The sequence below is a fragment of the Oikopleura dioica genome, chromosome 1 (genome assembly GCF_907165135.1).
Source record: "Oikopleura dioica chromosome 1, OKI2018_I68_1.0, whole genome shotgun sequence".
NCBI lineage: Eukaryota > Metazoa > Chordata > Appendicularia > Copelata > Oikopleuridae > Oikopleura > Oikopleura dioica.
Window position 1 is genome coordinate 12,191,725 of NC_137291.1, and position 16,794 is coordinate 12,208,518.

Below are 16,794 nucleotides of genomic sequence, written 5' to 3' on the forward strand. Positions count from 1 at the left end.
GGCCCAAATGATGGTTCACCCGGCCAAAAAGCGGCAACAAATTTTAATCGTTCTGCCTCAATGGGCTCCCAAGGCTCGTCGGGAAGCCTGAATAGGAACGCGTTTTCGGACCGGAAGGGTGTTTGTACTCACCCACCGCTTGACTCAGATTTTTTTTCTCAAAGCTAATAATTTTTCGAAGCCAGCGCTCCGGAGTTTATTCTTTTGACTTTTTGTGACTTTTTGACTTTCCGCGGGGAGTTGAAGAATCGCTCAAAAGTGAAATGGGTCGAGAAACGCAGAGCAGCGCTCATATCGACCAAATTAGAGCTGAACCACCGCCGCTTCCTGAACCAGTTCCAGTGGTCAAAGAAGAACTTCTTTCGGACGCCAAGAGCGATTTTAACCCAGCTGATTTTCAACCAGCTGCCGATTACGAACCTGCCAAATCAAGGCATAACCACGTAGGTCCATTAAATAAATTCATTATTTTTAAGCAATAATGGATAATTGTTTAATTTTGAACATGAAAATTGAAAAAAAAACGAATTATGTATCTTTCTTTCTCGATTTCAAATTGAAAAACCTGTTACGTAACACGTTGGAAAAAAGTGAAATCTCGAAAAGCAATTTTCAAATCGCGAAATCTAAATTTCAATTGGGCCTTTTTTCCGTTTTTCTCCGTTCTTGTTCGTTGAATTTCTTTCGTTCAAATGATTGTGCAGTGAATTACTGTAATAGAAAGAAAAATACGATGGGCGCAATTATTCAAGAAGGACCGGCTACTTCTCCGGAGTGGAAATTCCGGGTATTTATTTTCAGAAATTTTCTAAAATTAACCCGGGGTTCATTTTTTCTCGGATTAGCGCGGCCTTCAGGGTTGTGGCCTCATGTGCCTTTTTTGGGCACGCCGTTTCTCAACTCGCCTCCTGCGGCAAGCAGTTATATAACCACTCTTTGAAAGTATCAGTTGCGAGCTCTCCAGTCTAATTTTTGAGTGGCTCAAGCGATGTTTTAGTCTTTTTATGAACTGAAAAGGGTTACCTTGGGGAATTCTCTTCAATTCACAGAGAAAATAAAGTTACGAAAATGATCAACTTTGAATTAGATGACTCAGGCCTGACCTTTCTTGACAGTCTTGATAAGTACGAGCCTGACAAGGTAAAGCCCCGTGTTTTGTCGGATAATAACATTGAAGACCCAAGCTACGCTCTTTCTTTGAGACTCTTAGTTCGAGTACTAAATGTCATCGTCTTTCTCCCTATTCAAATTCTCTTTCATATCAAAAATACAATCTAAAGTCTTACATTTCTTTCAGTACAATGACGTCTTCACCCCAACCAGTCCGTCCTCTCAACGATCCTCGCAAAGCCGAACTGCCAGCTCCAGCGGCTATTATAGCAACACACCTCAATTCAACGAACCCCGCGGCCCCACCAGTACATGGGCACAGGTCTCAACGACCTTGAAAAACTTCTTTTTATCCCTTTTTTTAAGGAGGCTAACACGCTGCATGTGAACTTCGCTTCAATTAGACTCGACATTGATCAACAAAACCGCCCTGACTTTTTCCGCAACGATTCTACTCCTGCGCACAATCACCATAAGTAAGTTCCTTTTTCATCGGTTCGATGTTAGTCTATTCTAGCGGTCGTCCTCAATTACAGCGTCACTCTAGCTATCCTGGCCCAGCCGATTACTTTTCCCCTCCGCCGCCGCAGCGTCATTTCCACCACTCAGTCTCGCACCACCCGCACCATCACAACAACCACCACCACAACAATTCTCAACGACGCTACAGCTCCAACCAGCGCGGGTTCTACGGCTTCCCCAACGAGCACTACCGCTATTCCGACAACCAATCGTACCCGAACCAGAACAGCAAGTACGAATGGCAAAACGGAGGATTGATGACACACTCCTCGACCCACATCCTTTCCGAATCGGAGCAAATCCTCAAGAACGCTGCTCAATTCATCGACAAAACCGACGATAAAACGAAGCTGAAAATCGATCTCTGTCGGTATCTCGAGACCGTTCCCCTCAACGCGATGAATCTTTGTGACGCGGTCGACCTCATCTGCAACATCCAGGAAGCATTCGATAGAACTCTCAACTCTGAAATCTGCACCGAGCTCTGCCACGAGAAATCTATCATCACGCTAGTTGGCTACCTTCACGAGAACCGGGGCCAAATGTTCAACGATCAGCTGTTGAAAACAGCAAGAGCTCTTCTCCGACTCACTTGGTCGCTGACATACACCACGATTTCTGACTTATTGGACACTTTGAGGTATTCTTTCCGCTTCTGCCACCCTAACTCTCTTTAGACCAACGAACCAACGATTCTCCATCGACGAGCTGGTGCTTTTCTGCCAATGCCAGCATAACTACCATCTTCTGAAAAACCTGAACCCAAATACTCTCAGATGCATGGGCGAAACTGCGAGAGAATTGCTCCCAGCTCTCCCCGTCAATGAATATCAAGGTTTATTTCTTTCTAAAATCTTCAATTTTCATTAATTTTTAGACCTCAACGATCCCCTTTACACAGCAACCGTGGTCTTTAAATGCTTCGGAAAAGATTTTTCCCCCTTCCAAGTCAATGCTGTGGCGAATATCTTCAAAGAACTCGCGTCCTACAACATGATTTGCCTCGAAAACTTGCACAAAGACGGTAGAAGTACTGTAATTCATCTACTTGACGCGTGCTTCCGGGCGAATGTCTTGAAAGACTCTTACAGTCAGGATCAATTTGAGGTATTTGCATTGGTTGAATTCAAATAGAAATGGTCTTTCTTCAGGAAATTTATGACCACTGCTGTGCTGAAATCGCCAGAGCTGATGATGGATCTGTAAGCATCAATATGACGGTCCAGGATATATCTGGTAAGAATAATGACCTCTTTCTTTGTCTTACCTTTTTGTAGCGGTTCTCCGAGCTCTTCAAGATTTCACCTCGCAGAAACAGGTCTATTTCAAGACATTGAATCACGTGGCGAATGCGATGCTCAAACGAATGCAACTTGGCGAAGCAAACGCAAAAGATTTCGTCAAAAATATGAGAAATCTCACGGCGAAGTGTTTCTTCAAGGAAGAATTGTTGGAGAACTTCTGCATTTTGATCGAGCGCGATTTGGACGAATCGTGCCATTGCCAGCGACAAAACTGCGTAAAATCATGCCGCTCGTTGAACTTCTGGTCGATTGCTGACGCCCTGGACATCATTTCCACTCCTAACTATGTATACAAGAAGGACATGGTAATGGTTCAGCTCGTATAACCAGTTCTACTTCCGTTTTAGGATGCGCACATTGCCTTTTTGTCAAAAATGGCTACGCGGATGTGTTCTGACGTCGTCTGGGATAGTTTGATGAAGTCATTTTACGACAACAAGATTCAGAAGCTTTTCTTCACCCTTGTCGGTTTCCAGACGTACGGCTACTATCCGATGCAGCTGATCAAGTAAGCCGATTCCTATCGATTCTCATTACGCAATGGTTAAGCTGCGAGCACTTCTACAAATATATCTACGATTTGTATCAGACGAATCAACTCCAGCAAATCCAGCGATTTCAGAAGTGGTATGACATCAAGGAGAAGGATTACAACTTGAGGAGCTATCATCCAGCCAGGTAATCCGCAAATCATAGTCGAGCATCTTTCGATTGTTGATTCTAGTGGGGATAGAAGAGAAACAATCTTTGACGATTTCTTCATTCGAACTGGCGAGAATCTGACCCCTCCAGAACCGATCCACAATCTTCAACAGATGGAACGCAAAGTCCTCAAGGCCCTGAGCGAAATCGACGGTATAGAAATAACTCAACGCCACGGGTAACGCTTCAATTATCAATTCTTCTTGCTCATGTGTTCGTAGAATCAACCGGAAATACTCTCATTTCTTGGTCAACGGGGATACAGCTGTGCTGCCCATTTCCAGAAAGCGTCTTCTGAGAAATAGAGAAGGAACGATTGAGGATCTCGCTAGGGTGAACGGTAAATATCCTTATTTCTACCTCGAAACTAACAGAACTTTCAGGACGATTCGGAACTTACAAGCGTCTGTTAGAAGCCCAGTACCCAGGCCCAAAGATGGTGATCATTCCCCACTTCGAATTTGAGCCGCTTGGTTCTGGCTCCGACCAGCCCAGCGTCGCTCAAATCTCTTACATAAAGAATAAGCTTGCCCCTGCTATCCCAGCTCTTCAGTAGAGCATCTTCCCTTTAGGATAAGGGATTACCCCGTCACATATCACTTTTACATATCATTCACTCGATCACATGCTAAAGTATGACTTCCACTTCAAAAAAGACTCACCCCAAGTTGGGGTCCCCAACAAAGTAAAAATTCATAAGCACATGCACCTTGATAATTACTACTCTAGAAAGTTCAACTTTACATGCCCGAGTTTTTTTACCAAAGAAAACATCACCTCTAGGAATTGAGTCCAACTCAGCCGAACTCTAGGATCTTGCTCTTTTACTATACTTTTACATATTTTTTATTCTACCTTATTTACTCAATGCTTAAATATTTTTTGTGCTCTGGAACCAGTCCCAAATTGTCTGGGACGCGTTCCATTAACGAGCTGAATTTCCATCCTGAATACTTTTGTCTGACGTAAACTCTTTTGTCCTTATATCTTCTCAAAGCCTTTCCTAACTTATTTTTGAACTGAAAATCATTGTTGATATTATCCCACCTACACAATGTGACCTCGAATGTAGGCGGCGTGACCTGCACCACACACGCATAACCGATACCAACGATACACTTACCCAACCTGTCCACTACGGTTAAAAATGTTTGAATACCCCCGGATGAACCCCTAGAAGTATTGCCACCTATTTTTTAATCGCGACATACGCCCTTCTCTCCTTAAAAATTTACGAAGTCAGCATCTGCCTGTCTCAAATTTGATGAGCTTTCACATGGTGCCAAAACATTAAGGGCCTCTTCAGGATTTTAAGGAGCTAATGTCCAACAAAGAAAAGCGTGCACTTCTTGGGATGAATTTCATCCTTATCCGAACCGAACCTGTCCTAAACTAGAACTGGTCAACATATGTCACTTGTGTCCGCATCATACAGAAACTTAATTGAATTGAATGAAGCTCCACAGCTAAAAAAACAAATTTTTGAAAAGTAGACTTATAAATTAACAAGCCCGAACTACCTTGGTTTAGATAGACCAACTGCGTATTCAAGCTGTTAATTTTAAGCACTAATTCTATTTCTACGGTCATTTATGTTTCCGAACTTTATGCTATTTTATCTATCCACCTTTAGGCCACCTTCCTTCCCGATTGACCGAGTCAACCCATTTTTTCGGACCCAATTTCCCCAGAAACAACTTAATTAAGGATACATTATTATTGTGATTTACTTTTTTGCTATTGTTTCCCATACCAAAAAATCTTATTTTGACGCAGACACGGCTAACAAACGATTTTTGCTATGAAAGTCAATACTCGAACTATTATTATTTTGTGAAAAGAAAGATATTTTAAGAAAAGCTGACAGAAAACAGAACTGTTTCTACAATAAAGAAAATCTTTCAAATAAAACCGATTCTTTTGAAGTCTAGATTATTTGCATTCTTTGCAGGTTTTTATGCAGGGAAGATGGAATATCAATATTGCAGAATCATCAATTAAATCAAGAATATAGCACAAAGATAGTATTAGAATTTTAATACATTCTGAGCACTGTACTGTCACGATGTTGGCGCTAAAGGCATCTTGTCTCTTGCGCCAGAAAATATAATATTTCCGAAGCATATATAAACGAGTTCCATTCCACCTTTCCTCATAACAAAAATGAAGGTTCTAACAATCTGTTCCATCCTCTTCTCACTCGCACTTGGCGACTTGCTTTATCAAAACAGACTTTCAAATCGTCTCAACTTCCGGTCGAGAAGCTACAGAAACGGGTTGACAAGTGAGCAGTTTTACTGGCTTCAACTTCTCAGACAAAATCCAAACTTTAAAAAACAGCTTCTTCAAATGGCAGGCAGACGATAACTTTTTTTATACTCTCATACTGTCAAAATCGATCTTCCAATAAATACATTTGTGAAAATTCATCTTGTTAACTACGTGCAATAGTTCTTATGAGCATTTTATTTGTCAAATAACTCGGCTCTGAACTCACTCTTTGAAGGGAATGACGACTAGGTTCGTGAGGACTAGGTTCGTGTGACTAGGTTCGTGGTGGGTTCTGCCAGAGTATTGAAATGGGCCTATATTTTGGGGCAGTAAGGGAAACGGGTTGATGACTAGGTTCGTGTGACTAGGTTCGTGAAATTTTAAATATAAAAAATCTTTGAGGCAGTAATGGAAATGGCTTGATGACAAGGTTCGTGTGACTAGGTTCGTGAAATTCTATGTAGAAAAAATTTTGGGGCAGTAAGGGAAATGGGTTGATGACTAGGTTCGTGTGACTAGGTTCGTGAAATTTTAAATAGAAAAATTTTTGGGGCAGTAAGGAAAATGGCTTGATGACTAGGTTCGTGTGACTAGGTTCGTGAAATTTTATATAGAAAAAATTTTGGGGCAGTAAAGGAAATGGCTTGATGACAAGGTTCGCGTGACTAGGTTCGTGAAATTTAAAATAGAGAAAATGTGCGACTATATTTGCCAAATGAGTATCCCACCCCCCACCCCCCCCGTATGAGCCGCTAGGCTTTACACGCAGCATAACATTCTAAAAGTAAATAAAATTAAGTTCTATTTCTTTCTAAACATCATTCATTTGCACGCATGGTTGCTAAATATGAAACAATCTTCATTCAATAAATTCGAATAAAGTAAGAATCATTCGTCCCTCTCGTTGTTCCTTAAACAAATGAGTTTCTGTAATAATTAAAATTTGTACTCTTTTAAAATCCAAATTTCACGAACCTAGTCACACGAACCTAGTCATCACGAACCTAGTCTTCACGAACCTAGTCTTACGAACCTAGTCATCACGAACCTAGTCATCAACCCGTTTCCCTTACTGCCCCAAAATTTTATATTTAAAATTTCACGAACCTAGTCACACGAACCTAGTCATCAACCCATTTCCCTTACTGCCCGAAAATGCTGAAAATACAAAAAATACATATAAAAATCCAAATTCCACGAACCTAGTCACACGAACCTAGTCATCACGAACCTAGTCTTCAAGAACCTAGTCACACGAACCTAGTCTCCACGAACCTAGTCTTCACGAACCTAGTCACACGAACCTAGTCATCAATTCGTTTCCCTTACTGCCCCAAAATTTTTTCTATTTAAAATTTCACGAACCTAGTCACACGAACCTAGTCATCAACCCATTTCCCTTACTGCCCGAAAATGCTGAAAATACAAAAAATACATATAAAAATCCAAATTTCACGAACCTAGTCACACGAACCATTTTTTCCAACATGGCACCCACGAACCTAGTCACACGAACCTAGTCCTCACGAACCTAGTCATCGGTCTCCTCTTTGAAGCGCCTCCCATGAGTTTCCTAAAGACCTTGTTCCGGCGGATGATCTTTTCTGATCTTTGCTCGTGATGAAGTCGCCTGAGCTCAGCAGGTGGTGATCCGGCCGGTGTACATAAACGAGTCCCCTGCTCGAGCGCGGAAATTGCAGCCCGATCGTCGCGTGCGCTCGTAATTCAACCCATTAACTCTGCTAATTAACAACCTTGCTGCAGGAATACTATCCGAATTTTGTAATTTTCATTTTTATTGCCTCGATCATCGTGGAACAGAGTAATCAAACATCTTTTCTTGCTGCACGAGCTGCTGAAAAACCTTTTTTTCCGATTCTGGAGAACCAGAGATGGACGAATGCTTGGCTCAGATAGAGAATTATACAGGTAGATGAGAGAATGTTCGATAATGAGACTTTGTAATTAAATATTAAATTATTAAAGAACCCATCAAAAGTTTTGACAAACCGATTTTACCTTGAGTAACTACTGTTGATGGACCAGGGTAGCAAATCTATCCTCTACTCAGGAAACTTTGACATGTAACATGTGACATGTTGTCCCAACATTCATGAGAAGATTTTTCATACTATATCAGCGTCTTTAGAAAGTAAGTGGAAAGTCAAATCTTCCTTTTGAGCATGTATCTACGTGTTCAATACATGTTTAAATCCTATCCTGATTTTTCTCGCCAATTTTTTATTTTGCATCTTTTCCGAAACAGTAATTAAAACACAGCTTTAGACATATCGAACGCTTCCTGTAGCGCGTATCAAGATTTTTCCCTGGATTGTTGGTGCCAAGCCAGTCAAGCAATCGACAGTTGTAGTCCCGATGGTGGCTTTATCGACTACCTTGGTGGTGCTTTGTGTACTCTTATGTGCCGCTCTTCAGATTTGTATTGGATCTATGTGGTGTATATCCTCTGGCTGTTATGGTGGTGTCTCAGCCTGGCCTTTACAGCCGACACATTTTTCGTGCCCGTCGTGCAGTGGATTGCTGCCATTTTGGGAATGAATGAAACGCTAGGTATGTTATGGAAATCATAGAGGAAATTCTTTACCATCCCCGCTCTCAGTTTCAGAAAATTTAATACTCTCAAGATGGTATCGCATCTTGCGAAGTCAGAGGAATAATAAATTTACCTCCATAAATCCGGATCAATGTGGCGTCGGAATTATCATTTCCAGAAGGATTATTTTATTTTCAGTGACGTTAACAAAAATCATCTTTTTCGGATATCTTCAGAGGATAAAATTTCATCTGAACTTTGAAGAAAAATCCGACCCAGATTTTAAAATTCATGTTCAGCGGGGGTGACAATTGTCGCTCTTGGAAACGCTGGGCCGGACATCGCCGGCGGTTTCGCCGCATTTGGCCAAATCGATGCAGAAACAAGCCGTATCGTGTTCAACTCGCTGCTTAGGTATGCATTTTCAGAGATTTTACGCTCTGATCCGTTTCTACATGAAATCGACGGCGGGCGATTTAACGGTCGATTTTGACTTTCTTTTTCTAGTGGTGGATTTTTCGTGATTTCCTTGTTGCCTGCGATCATTTGCCTTTGGACGCCGATGATTCCTGCTAGAAGGCCGTTTTTGAGGGACAACTTGTTTTACGTCTTGTCTTGCAGTGTCTTCTTTGTCTTCTCGTATACGGATGGGAGAATACAGGTAACAGACAAGAGCATTTGCTAGTCATTTGACTTGCCATTTGTTCAGTCGTTGTCTGCGGCGCTAAACTTGAGTCTCTTTAGTGGTACGAATCGTTGATTCTTCTTCTCATCTACTGCGCGTATGTCGCCACAGTTGTCGGAGGAAACTGGTATTACCGCAAAAAGTACCCTCACAAATACATTCGTGGACCAGACGGCATGTTTATTCGGGAAAAGAGCTATTTTCTCAAAGATATTCTTGCCGAAGAAAAAGCCGCCGGACAATCCAACGATGCTTTCCAGCCAACGGATGATATTGATCACAAGTAAGAATTTTTTTCGTTATGATAATTTTGGAACGATGATTACATTTTACATCATTGATGTAACAAATATCGCGGAAACAGAAATGTTTTATTGATAACTGAATCACCTGAAATCACCATTTTTATTTAGAGATTTTTCCTGTCAAGCATTCGACACCTTAGATATTCCACACAGTCAAGATGGCCCACAGGAGACAAGTTTCCATACCATTGACACCAAATCTGTCAAATCTGCAAAATCAACAGTCCGCATCCGCCTCAACGGAACTATGGAGCAGCCTGAGCATTTGGTAAGATTATCGTAATTTTCGATCCTTTTTCATACCGATTTTAGACAAGGTCCGGGACAATCAGAAGTCGTATCTCCATTCCAGCGATTTCGAAGCACCGGATGAGGTCGCTTACCTCCGCCTCGATGTAAATTTCTAATTTCTTATTCTAGTGATGCTAAAATTTTAATTCACAGGTATTCGGACTGTCAAGCTGTCGCTGAAAAGATGTCCGTTCCGGTCAAAAATTGGAAAGATGAAATCAAGTAAAGCAGATTTTAGAGACTAAAGTTGATTTGCTTTCAGGAACTGCTTCAAATTGATTGAAAAGGACGACGATTGGGAGAGTCAAACATGGATCAGCAAGACCATTGCAATCCTTATGGTTCCATTTTATCTCGGTAAACAAGATGCAAATTAATTTCGGCGTATTTGAACTCGTACTTAGGTGGACGTTGGACGATCCCGCAATTGCCAATTAACAATGATAAACGACAAGCTGTATGGAACAAGCCTCTCGCCATGATTCAGGCATTTTTAGTGCCGATTGTGGTAAGTGGGTTAAACTGGACGTGTCTCTTAATTTTTAGTTTTGCGTGTTTCTGTATCAATATCGAATGCCAGCTTTTGGTCCTCTTCCTCGGATCGCCTTGTCCGTCATTATTGGTTTTGCTCTGTCTCTTTTCGTTGGCGTTACTACAGGTTTTGAGAATTTCAATTTTCGCATCCTTTTCTTACCATTATTTTCAGACCTCCAAAAGCCACCAAAGTACTGGTCCGTTTTCCCTTTTGTCGGCTTCGGCACTGGCATGCTTTGGATCTACATCGAGGCTAATGAGATTCTCAACATTCTCACCGCTTTAGGTAATGAAATTCAACTGAATTTTTACCTGCAACTTGCATCAGTTAGACGCTTAAATTCACGCTAGTTGAATAATTTGTGGTTCTTTGATTTGATGACCTGTCGCATGGGTCTCCGCCTGCGGTGTTCGTAAACCAGTTCTTATTTTTTATTAGGAGAATCTTTTTGAGAATAAATGTCAGGCTGATTTAATTATACGAGGGCTGCGATTTATCATCTTCATTTTTTGGATCAAACAGCCTCAATCAATAAATTCATACTCAAATGCGCTCTGTCCTTTTTTATGGCAGTTTATCCTTTTCATATTTTCCTTTCTTAAAATTCTCTTTAGGCACGTTCTGGAATGTGTCTAACGCCGTCATGGGTCTCACCTTCCTCGGCTGGGCGAACAACGTTGGAGACTTTGTTGCCGATCTTACGATTGCTAAGGAAGGTCAATCTAGATGTGCATTTTCTGCCGCTTTTGCGGGACCTCCCCTCTACCTTCTCGCTTCCGTCGGACTCGCCTGCTTCGTAACTTCGGCTGCTAATGGCTTCGTGGATATTCCAATCAATATTCAAAATGTGGAGATTGTTCTTTACATCAGGTAATACTGAATTTTAGCGATAAAATCGACAATTAATTCTGAACGTCAGCACTTAATTTTCAGCGACTTCAGTACTTGCAAATTTTAATCCGTTTTCACGAAACAAAGAGTTCACGTCAATTTATTTTTCTAGCGTTATTGTCTGCGCCCTGGCCTCGCTACTTCCGCTTGTATTCAGAAGATTCCACGCAGACCGCTTCGTGGCTATTTGCCTTATTGTCTCATATCTAGTCGCATTTGTGATATCGCTCCTAACAGGCTTGGAAATCTTGTGGCCTCCAACTGCGGAGGTTTAAATTCAAATCTGCCATTTCTGTGCTCTGTCACTGTTTGAAAATTGTTAACAAGTGTGTAGAATAAATTCAATTCAAAAGTACTTGACTTTATTTTTTATGAAGTGAAAATTTCATTGGCAAGAATATCTTCTCCAAAAAGATTTGTCTGGAGTGTCGCCTTCCGGAGAAGGCAGGGATGAATTCCGTGATTTTTGAATGACTGTACGTTTCGCCTAAAGTTTGATTACTACAGTCGACTGCCCTAAATCAGGTCTAACCTTCGATGAGCTCGTTCTCTTGACTCAACCCTGGATTGGTAGTAAGACATCAGTCGCGCTCGATGTCTTCTTGTCGAGTTGATTCCTTTGGCAAAAGCACTGCTTGGTCGATAGAGACTAATGTCTCCTCGGAAATCCATTAGCTCGTTGATTTCGCTGTAGCCATATGCCAGAACGAGTATCCAAGTGAAGAGAATAATCGCAATTAGGGCTGTGTCGATTGAAGTTAAATCTTGAGTGTCTTTCATCAAAGTTAATCGACCTAACTTTTAATAAAAATGGAAAGCGGAAGCGGTAAATCAATAATTTATCATTATTAATTATCGTTCAATGATCCAGGCTCATGGTCCAGAGATCGTAAACTGTTGAACTTTCTCTTGTGTCTCAAAGCTACTCGAGTTTGTGGCCATTTCTTTCGACTTTTGGACGAATTCTTCTTCAAACCCATTTGGTTTTTGAAGGATACCTGTCATGCACGATTTGCACAGAGTGCTGCAATTGCCGCTCATGATCGTTAAAAAGCTCTTTTTTTTTTGTTTTTTAGAATAACTTATGCACACGCTAAAACTCTTGTGCGGACAGATAAACAGTGATGTCAACTAACCCGACGGCTTTATGGCGAAGTTTTGCATAATTTAGCGCAGATTTATCCCGCCACTATGTTTTTGAGGCGAAGAAATCTATATTTTCTATACATAACTATCAAAATAAGCACCTCTTTTAAAGCGAGACACATCGAGTGAATATATAAAACATACGTAGTAAATTTCACGCGTCGCGTATCAATCTACAATTCGACTGGAAAGTCCCTATTAAATTTAGATCCAGTCCATTTAGTTTGACAAAAAATGAAAAAACTTCTTTTCTTAATCAATTTTTGCTTATGTGAAGTGCTATGGATACCGGAAATCCCAGATGAACAGGATTCGCTGCCAGGAGGAGAAAATATGGTCGTCTGTCCTCCAGGATCTGAATTTGTGAAGGAAATTAAAGGAAAAGCTCTCAAATGTTTCAAAGAACAGAGCAAGAGGGAAGGTTATCATATTTTATTACCCTTACCGGATTTTGAGAAGACGCTCTTTTTTAAATCAATCATAAAGAGGTTTTTAAAGGCGATCCAGGAGACATTTGTAATTATGGATTGTCCCCAATCTTTGCCGAAGCTGATCAAGTGCCCACCGAGAACAAAACTTCTAGGACCACTTCAAGTCGATGTGTTTGCCATCAGCCACGCGACTCGGCTAAGGCAGGATACGTGCTTACCCGTTACAAGGGCTGTATTCCAAAAGAGGATTGTTGCGCTGATAATAATGCAGAACTGACGCTCGTGGAAGAAAATGGACAAAAAAAGTACACGTGCGTTTGTAAAAGAGCTTTTGAAGAAGTTACTTATCGGAGTCTCTGGGAAGGGATGGTTACTACATGTGCAGAAAAATGTCCTGAAAACGAAGTATACAGTGGATGTTTGGCAAATGAAGCTGACTGCCACATGATTGCCAAGCCGAGAATATGCATTGCAGGATGCGCTTGCAAAGAAGGATTCAAACGAATCGGAAAGAAGTGCGTCAAACCGAAAGAATGTCCAGTTTGTCCCAAAGGCGCGATTTACAACAGCCCACCAAATAAGTATTTTGAAAGAAGCTCTCTTGGACCCGCCTATTCTCCGGTTAAAGACAAGTACGGAGGAGCCTGCCAATGCCCCTTTCACCAAACAAGAGGACCTGGCGGTAGTTGTTTGGATGAACAAGCTGTCTGTGAAAAATATGGCGGTTTATATGATGCTTCCAATAAAAACGCCAGGGTTCCTGGATTTCATGTTTCAAAATGGTGTAATGACATTATCCCCAAAACTCTGATGCGTACTGCTAATCGACCCTGCCAATGTCCCGAATTTCATTTGCTAACAGGTAAATTTTCCAATTCTAGCATTCCGCACCTTTTATTTTAGAATATTATGATAAAGAAGCTGGGCTAAGAGGAGTCAAATGTGTTCACTTTTCGCAATGCAATAAGTTCAGCGAACAAATTCAGGAAGAAAAAGGTAAATTGAAGTTTTCATTCTGACTTTCCGAATATGAAGCCGATTTTTATCACCGGAACATAATTTCCGAAGCTGCTCACGAGCGCCTCGGAGAAATCATGAGCGCATATAAAGAGCTATTCCCGAAAGGGACTGCATTAATTCGATAGAGAATTTCTCGCCTGTGCATATTTTCCCGAGCATGAAGCTGATCGTTTTCCTTGGTGCTGGAGTCTTGGCTCAAGACCAAACAACTGCAAATTTTGATGAAACTACTACTGCGACTACACAGAGTACAATTCTTGAGGTAACAGAAGATTCTTGACAGGGCAATCAAACAATTTTTCCGCGATCGTTAATAAAAGTTATATTAGTACGATTACGATTATTACAACGGCAACTCATCGGCTCTACTTGGGCTAGATGGCCGATCGCTATCATCAAATAAGGAAGCTCGGAAAAAGCGAAAAGAAGCAAAAGCTCAGAAGAAAGCTAATAAGAAGAAAAACAAGCTTTCGCAACAAGTAACTCTTATCTATGCCGGAACTTATGCTCCAACTCCTCCGACTAGGTAACATTTTTCTTTCAAAAAATCCATACATTTTCGTCTTAGTACAACAACAAAAGGATACACAACAACATCCTCAACAACCACTTCGACCACAAGTACAACTACAACTACCACGACAACTTCAACTACAACATCCACAACGTCAATGACGACAACGACATATTCACAGTCAACTACGTCTTCCACAACAACAACACCAACAACAACACCAACAACAACATCAACAGACTATGAAACAACCACATCTGCTTACGACATCAACCCTTACGCTGATGTCCCTCAAGGATTCGAGGTTCTATCGATCCTAAGACCCAACGATTAACCTAATATTTTAGGGAAGCTACAGTAATATGGTCAATGGCTACAGCGCGGGTTACAATGACGGGACCAATTATGGAAACTCGAACTACGGAAACAATGCTCAATACGATAATGCTGATGGCATAAGCGTATTACCACTTAAATCTCTTATTTATAAAATGGTAATTTTAGTGCTTCCACTGCGATGCGAAAAATTATGACGAGTGTGCGAAAATTGGGAAGTGGAAGCAGTGCCCCGAAAATGCTGGTGTTTGCATGGTTGAGATGAGAAAGCGTGGTGGAAAGATTGAAAGCGTTTGTATGGGATGCAAGGTAAAGAACGGAGAAAAATAATGTGATCCTGGAACATTCCCTAGCAAAAACGAGCATGCCTCGACAACAAGAAGCAAAACTTCAAGGGAAAATTCTGGCAATGTCGACCAAAAGCAACCTCGGGCCCGTCTGTCTGTCGACAGTGCTGCAAGGACGGCGAGCAATGCGAAAACTTCGATGGTGTCAATTACAAAGGCTGGAATGCCAACCTTTTGCAATGAGCAAAAGGCTTAAAAAGTTCATTGAGATACGATTATCTCGATTTTTCTGTGTAAAAAGTTCAAAGATTGGAAATAAACGGATTTTATAAAAAAAATTCTCTCTTTTTTCTAGAAGGATTTTTAATTCCTACAGACAAAGACAGTGGATAACACAGTTTATGTGATCAAGGATCTCGGAACAGGTAAATAAGAACTCAATTCTTGCGAGATCAAGTTCGCCACACCTCTCTTATTATTTTTGATTTTGGAGAAGTTCGAGGTCATTTTCTGAACTCTGCGACAGTAATAACGCCGTCAGTGAGCAATCAGCGCAACCTTCTTATTTAGAGAAAGGACCGTACTGTCAGAATTACGATGACGGATGTACTGCCCCCTTCGACTATTCAGGATTTAATAACGGGCCTCAATCAACTTATTCGAGCGGAGGTAATAATTTATTATTACTAATAAAGCGTTTAATCGTAAAATTAAAAAAAAAACGTAAAATTATTTACTATCAGATTAACTTCTGTATTCATAAGATTCCATTGGACAAGAAAGCGCAGATAATCGTGGAATATTTCAAATCTTACAAGAACAACGACTGGGAAAAGTACGCTTTCTGGGATGATTTCCGATACACACGAAATCTGATCGAGGAAATAGGCGCGTGTTAAACTATTTCGGTTTTTTCCTCTTCGGATTCGAATCACGTCAAAAGACGGCTGCTATTCCCTCATCCTCATGTGCTGGCCAGAAGGAAGCGCTAGCAGGATTCACGATCATCCAAACGCGGATTGTATAATGGCATGTTTGGACGGCAACATCAAGTATGGGATAATTTATGATTGAAGCTCAAATTTTGAACCTCAAACTTCATGAAAAAACAGTGTGTTACGATAATGATAAAAAAACCAGTACAAACCGTGTCTTTACCTCGATCTATCACTGACAGACTTTCAGTGAAATATAATTACTGCGTACATTCATTCATAATTATCCAACGACAGGGTTTGAGTACTTCAGATTCAAATAAAGTTATAATGATTTGAAGGAGACAAAGTTTCACTGGCCAGATCAAAAAATCAAAAAACAAGGATTAGGTTCTGAACAAACCGTAGATCATGAGATAGCCCGTCCTTGAGCTTGTGTAGGACAAATGTCAGCGTATCCCTCAGCTCATAATATGAGCCTCTTTACATAAATTTAAACTAGATCGGCACCTAATAAAAGTCCAGCCTTGCGAAGAAACGACCGCAACAAAAGGCGATGTTCTTCATATGAATGGTAAAAATGCAAAAAATCTTCTAAATTCTCAAAGAATAATTTTAGATTCGATGGGGGTGCATCGAGTTGAAAATGCATCATCAAGTGAGCGGGCTGCAACTCTTCATTTTTATTTTCCAGTACTCTTTTTCATCCTTGAAGGTTTTTTAAACATTTTAAGTGCATCCACGAATGCCTGATTTTTGCTGAAGACACTGGCAAGTCAACCAAGGTCAAGGAAAGGGTTCCACGATACTGATCAGTGATCGAGCTTGTGAACCGATCCTCGTGGAATCCACTCTTCTCAGATGTGTTATCACACGATCAAAGGCGTCAAGCAAACGCCGCAGAATGTTGCCAGAGGCCCCGAATGCATTTCTCCAACATGTTAAACTCTCTTTC

General features: G+C 41.0%; 5 protein-coding genes and 1 long non-coding RNA gene across 9 annotated transcripts in view; 5 read left to right on the plus strand and 1 right to left on the minus strand.

The window, feature by feature from the left end:
- Positions 1-248: 248 nt before the first annotated feature.
- On the plus strand, positions 249-5,549 carry LOC145700668 (uncharacterized). Of its 3 annotated transcripts, none has more exons than XM_081777990.1 (13): positions 249-443; positions 1,298-1,432; positions 1,477-1,586; positions 1,628-2,272; positions 2,310-2,467; positions 2,510-2,739; positions 2,784-2,868; positions 2,910-3,241; positions 3,284-3,444; positions 3,486-3,614; positions 3,661-3,816; positions 3,860-3,978; positions 4,022-5,549. In XM_081777990.1, exons 1-13 carry the CDS (start codon positions 264-266, stop codon positions 4,192-4,194), a joined length of 2,613 nt encoding a protein of 870 aa, XP_081634116.1. In that variant the 5' UTR covers positions 249-263; the 3' UTR covers positions 4,195-5,549. The 3 variants fall into 3 exon arrangements, with proteins under 3 accessions (XP_081634116.1, XP_081634131.1, XP_081634123.1); XM_081778005.1 differs by lacking the exon at positions 249-443 and adding an exon at positions 610-787; XM_081777997.1 differs by lacking the exon at positions 249-443 and adding an exon at positions 995-1,140.
- LOC145700652 (protein argonaute-2-like) overlaps positions 4,976-16,794 on the minus strand; it is a 46,995-nt gene continuing 35,176 nt past the window's right edge. Inside the window, exon 14 of the mRNA XM_081777979.1 lies at positions 4,976-4,986. The gene's annotated coding sequence lies outside the window, so the exon portion shown is untranslated. The remainder of the gene's footprint in view (positions 4,987-16,794) is intronic.
- Positions 7,593-11,492, plus strand: LOC145700148 (mitochondrial sodium/calcium exchanger protein-like). The gene is made up of 14 exons (XM_081777407.1): positions 7,593-7,838; positions 8,196-8,480; positions 8,763-8,877; positions 8,971-9,124; positions 9,208-9,431; positions 9,562-9,721; positions 9,766-9,848; positions 9,898-9,966; positions 10,007-10,101; positions 10,149-10,252; positions 10,291-10,402; positions 10,451-10,564; positions 10,894-11,149; positions 11,283-11,492. Exons 1-14 carry the CDS (start codon positions 7,802-7,804, stop codon positions 11,443-11,445), a joined length of 1,971 nt encoding a protein of 656 aa, XP_081633533.1. The 5' UTR covers positions 7,593-7,801; the 3' UTR covers positions 11,446-11,492.
- Positions 12,533-15,228, plus strand: LOC145698531 (uncharacterized). Of its 2 annotated transcripts, XM_081775738.1 has the most exons (7): positions 12,533-13,609; positions 13,651-14,029; positions 14,097-14,293; positions 14,336-14,585; positions 14,629-14,742; positions 14,786-14,926; positions 14,971-15,228. In XM_081775738.1, the coding sequence occupies exons 2-7, from the start codon at positions 13,925-13,927 to the stop codon at positions 15,145-15,147; spliced, it is 984 nt and encodes a 327-aa protein (XP_081631864.1). In that variant the 5' UTR covers positions 12,533-13,609; positions 13,651-13,924; the 3' UTR covers positions 15,148-15,228. The 2 variants fall into 2 exon arrangements, with proteins under 2 accessions (XP_081631864.1, XP_081631871.1); XM_081775745.1 differs by lacking the exon at positions 12,533-13,609 and having other exon boundaries at positions 13,625-14,029.
- Positions 15,319-16,175, plus strand: LOC145711087 (cysteine dioxygenase type 1-like). Its single transcript, XM_081788815.1, has 4 exons — positions 15,319-15,329; positions 15,475-15,573; positions 15,669-15,792; positions 15,848-16,175. Exons 2-4 carry the CDS (start codon positions 15,502-15,504, stop codon positions 15,976-15,978), a joined length of 327 nt encoding a protein of 108 aa, XP_081644941.1. The 5' UTR covers positions 15,319-15,329; positions 15,475-15,501; the 3' UTR covers positions 15,979-16,175.
- Positions 16,352-16,630, plus strand: LOC145711088 (uncharacterized). The gene is made up of 3 exons (XR_014135119.1): positions 16,352-16,413; positions 16,459-16,532; positions 16,574-16,630. It is a non-coding gene; the product is annotated as an uncharacterized LOC145711088 (long non-coding RNA).

Excerpts from the sequence above, each read along its gene's own strand:
- LOC145700668 (XM_081777990.1), top strand. The coding sequence starts at position 264 with ATGGGTCGAGAAACGCAGAGCAGCGCTCATATCGACCAAATTAGAGCT. Across the intron at positions 444-1,297 it reads CCAAATCAAGGCATAACCAC|TACAATGACGTCTTCACCCC; the intron begins GTAGGTCCATTA and ends CATTTCTTTCAG. Across the intron at positions 3,615-3,660 it reads AGGAGCTATCATCCAGCCAG|TGGGGATAGAAGAGAAACAA; the intron begins GTAATCCGCAAA and ends TGTTGATTCTAG.
- LOC145700148 (XM_081777407.1), top strand. The coding sequence starts at position 7,802 with ATGGACGAATGCTTGGCTCAGATAGAGAATTATACAG. Across the intron at positions 7,839-8,195 it reads TCAGATAGAGAATTATACAG|ACATATCGAACGCTTCCTGT; the intron begins GTAGATGAGAGA and ends ACACAGCTTTAG. Across the intron at positions 9,125-9,207 it reads ATACGGATGGGAGAATACAG|TGGTACGAATCGTTGATTCT; the intron begins GTAACAGACAAG and ends GAGTCTCTTTAG.
- LOC145698531 (XM_081775738.1), top strand. The coding sequence starts at position 13,925 with ATGAAGCTGATCGTTTTCCTTGGTGCTGGAGTCTTGGCTCAAGACCAA. Across the intron at positions 14,586-14,628 it reads ATGTCCCTCAAGGATTCGAG|GGAAGCTACAGTAATATGGT; the intron begins GTTCTATCGATC and ends CTAATATTTTAG. Across the intron at positions 14,927-14,970 it reads GCGTTTGTATGGGATGCAAG|CAAAAACGAGCATGCCTCGA; the intron begins GTAAAGAACGGA and ends AACATTCCCTAG.
- LOC145711087 (XM_081788815.1), top strand. The coding sequence starts at position 15,502 with ATGACGGATGTACTGCCCCCTTCGACTATTCAGGATTTAATAACGGGC. Across the intron at positions 15,574-15,668 it reads ATCAACTTATTCGAGCGGAG|ATTCCATTGGACAAGAAAGC; the intron begins GTAATAATTTAT and ends TGTATTCATAAG. Across the intron at positions 15,793-15,847 it reads AAATCTGATCGAGGAAATAG|ACGGCTGCTATTCCCTCATC; the intron begins GCGCGTGTTAAA and ends TCACGTCAAAAG.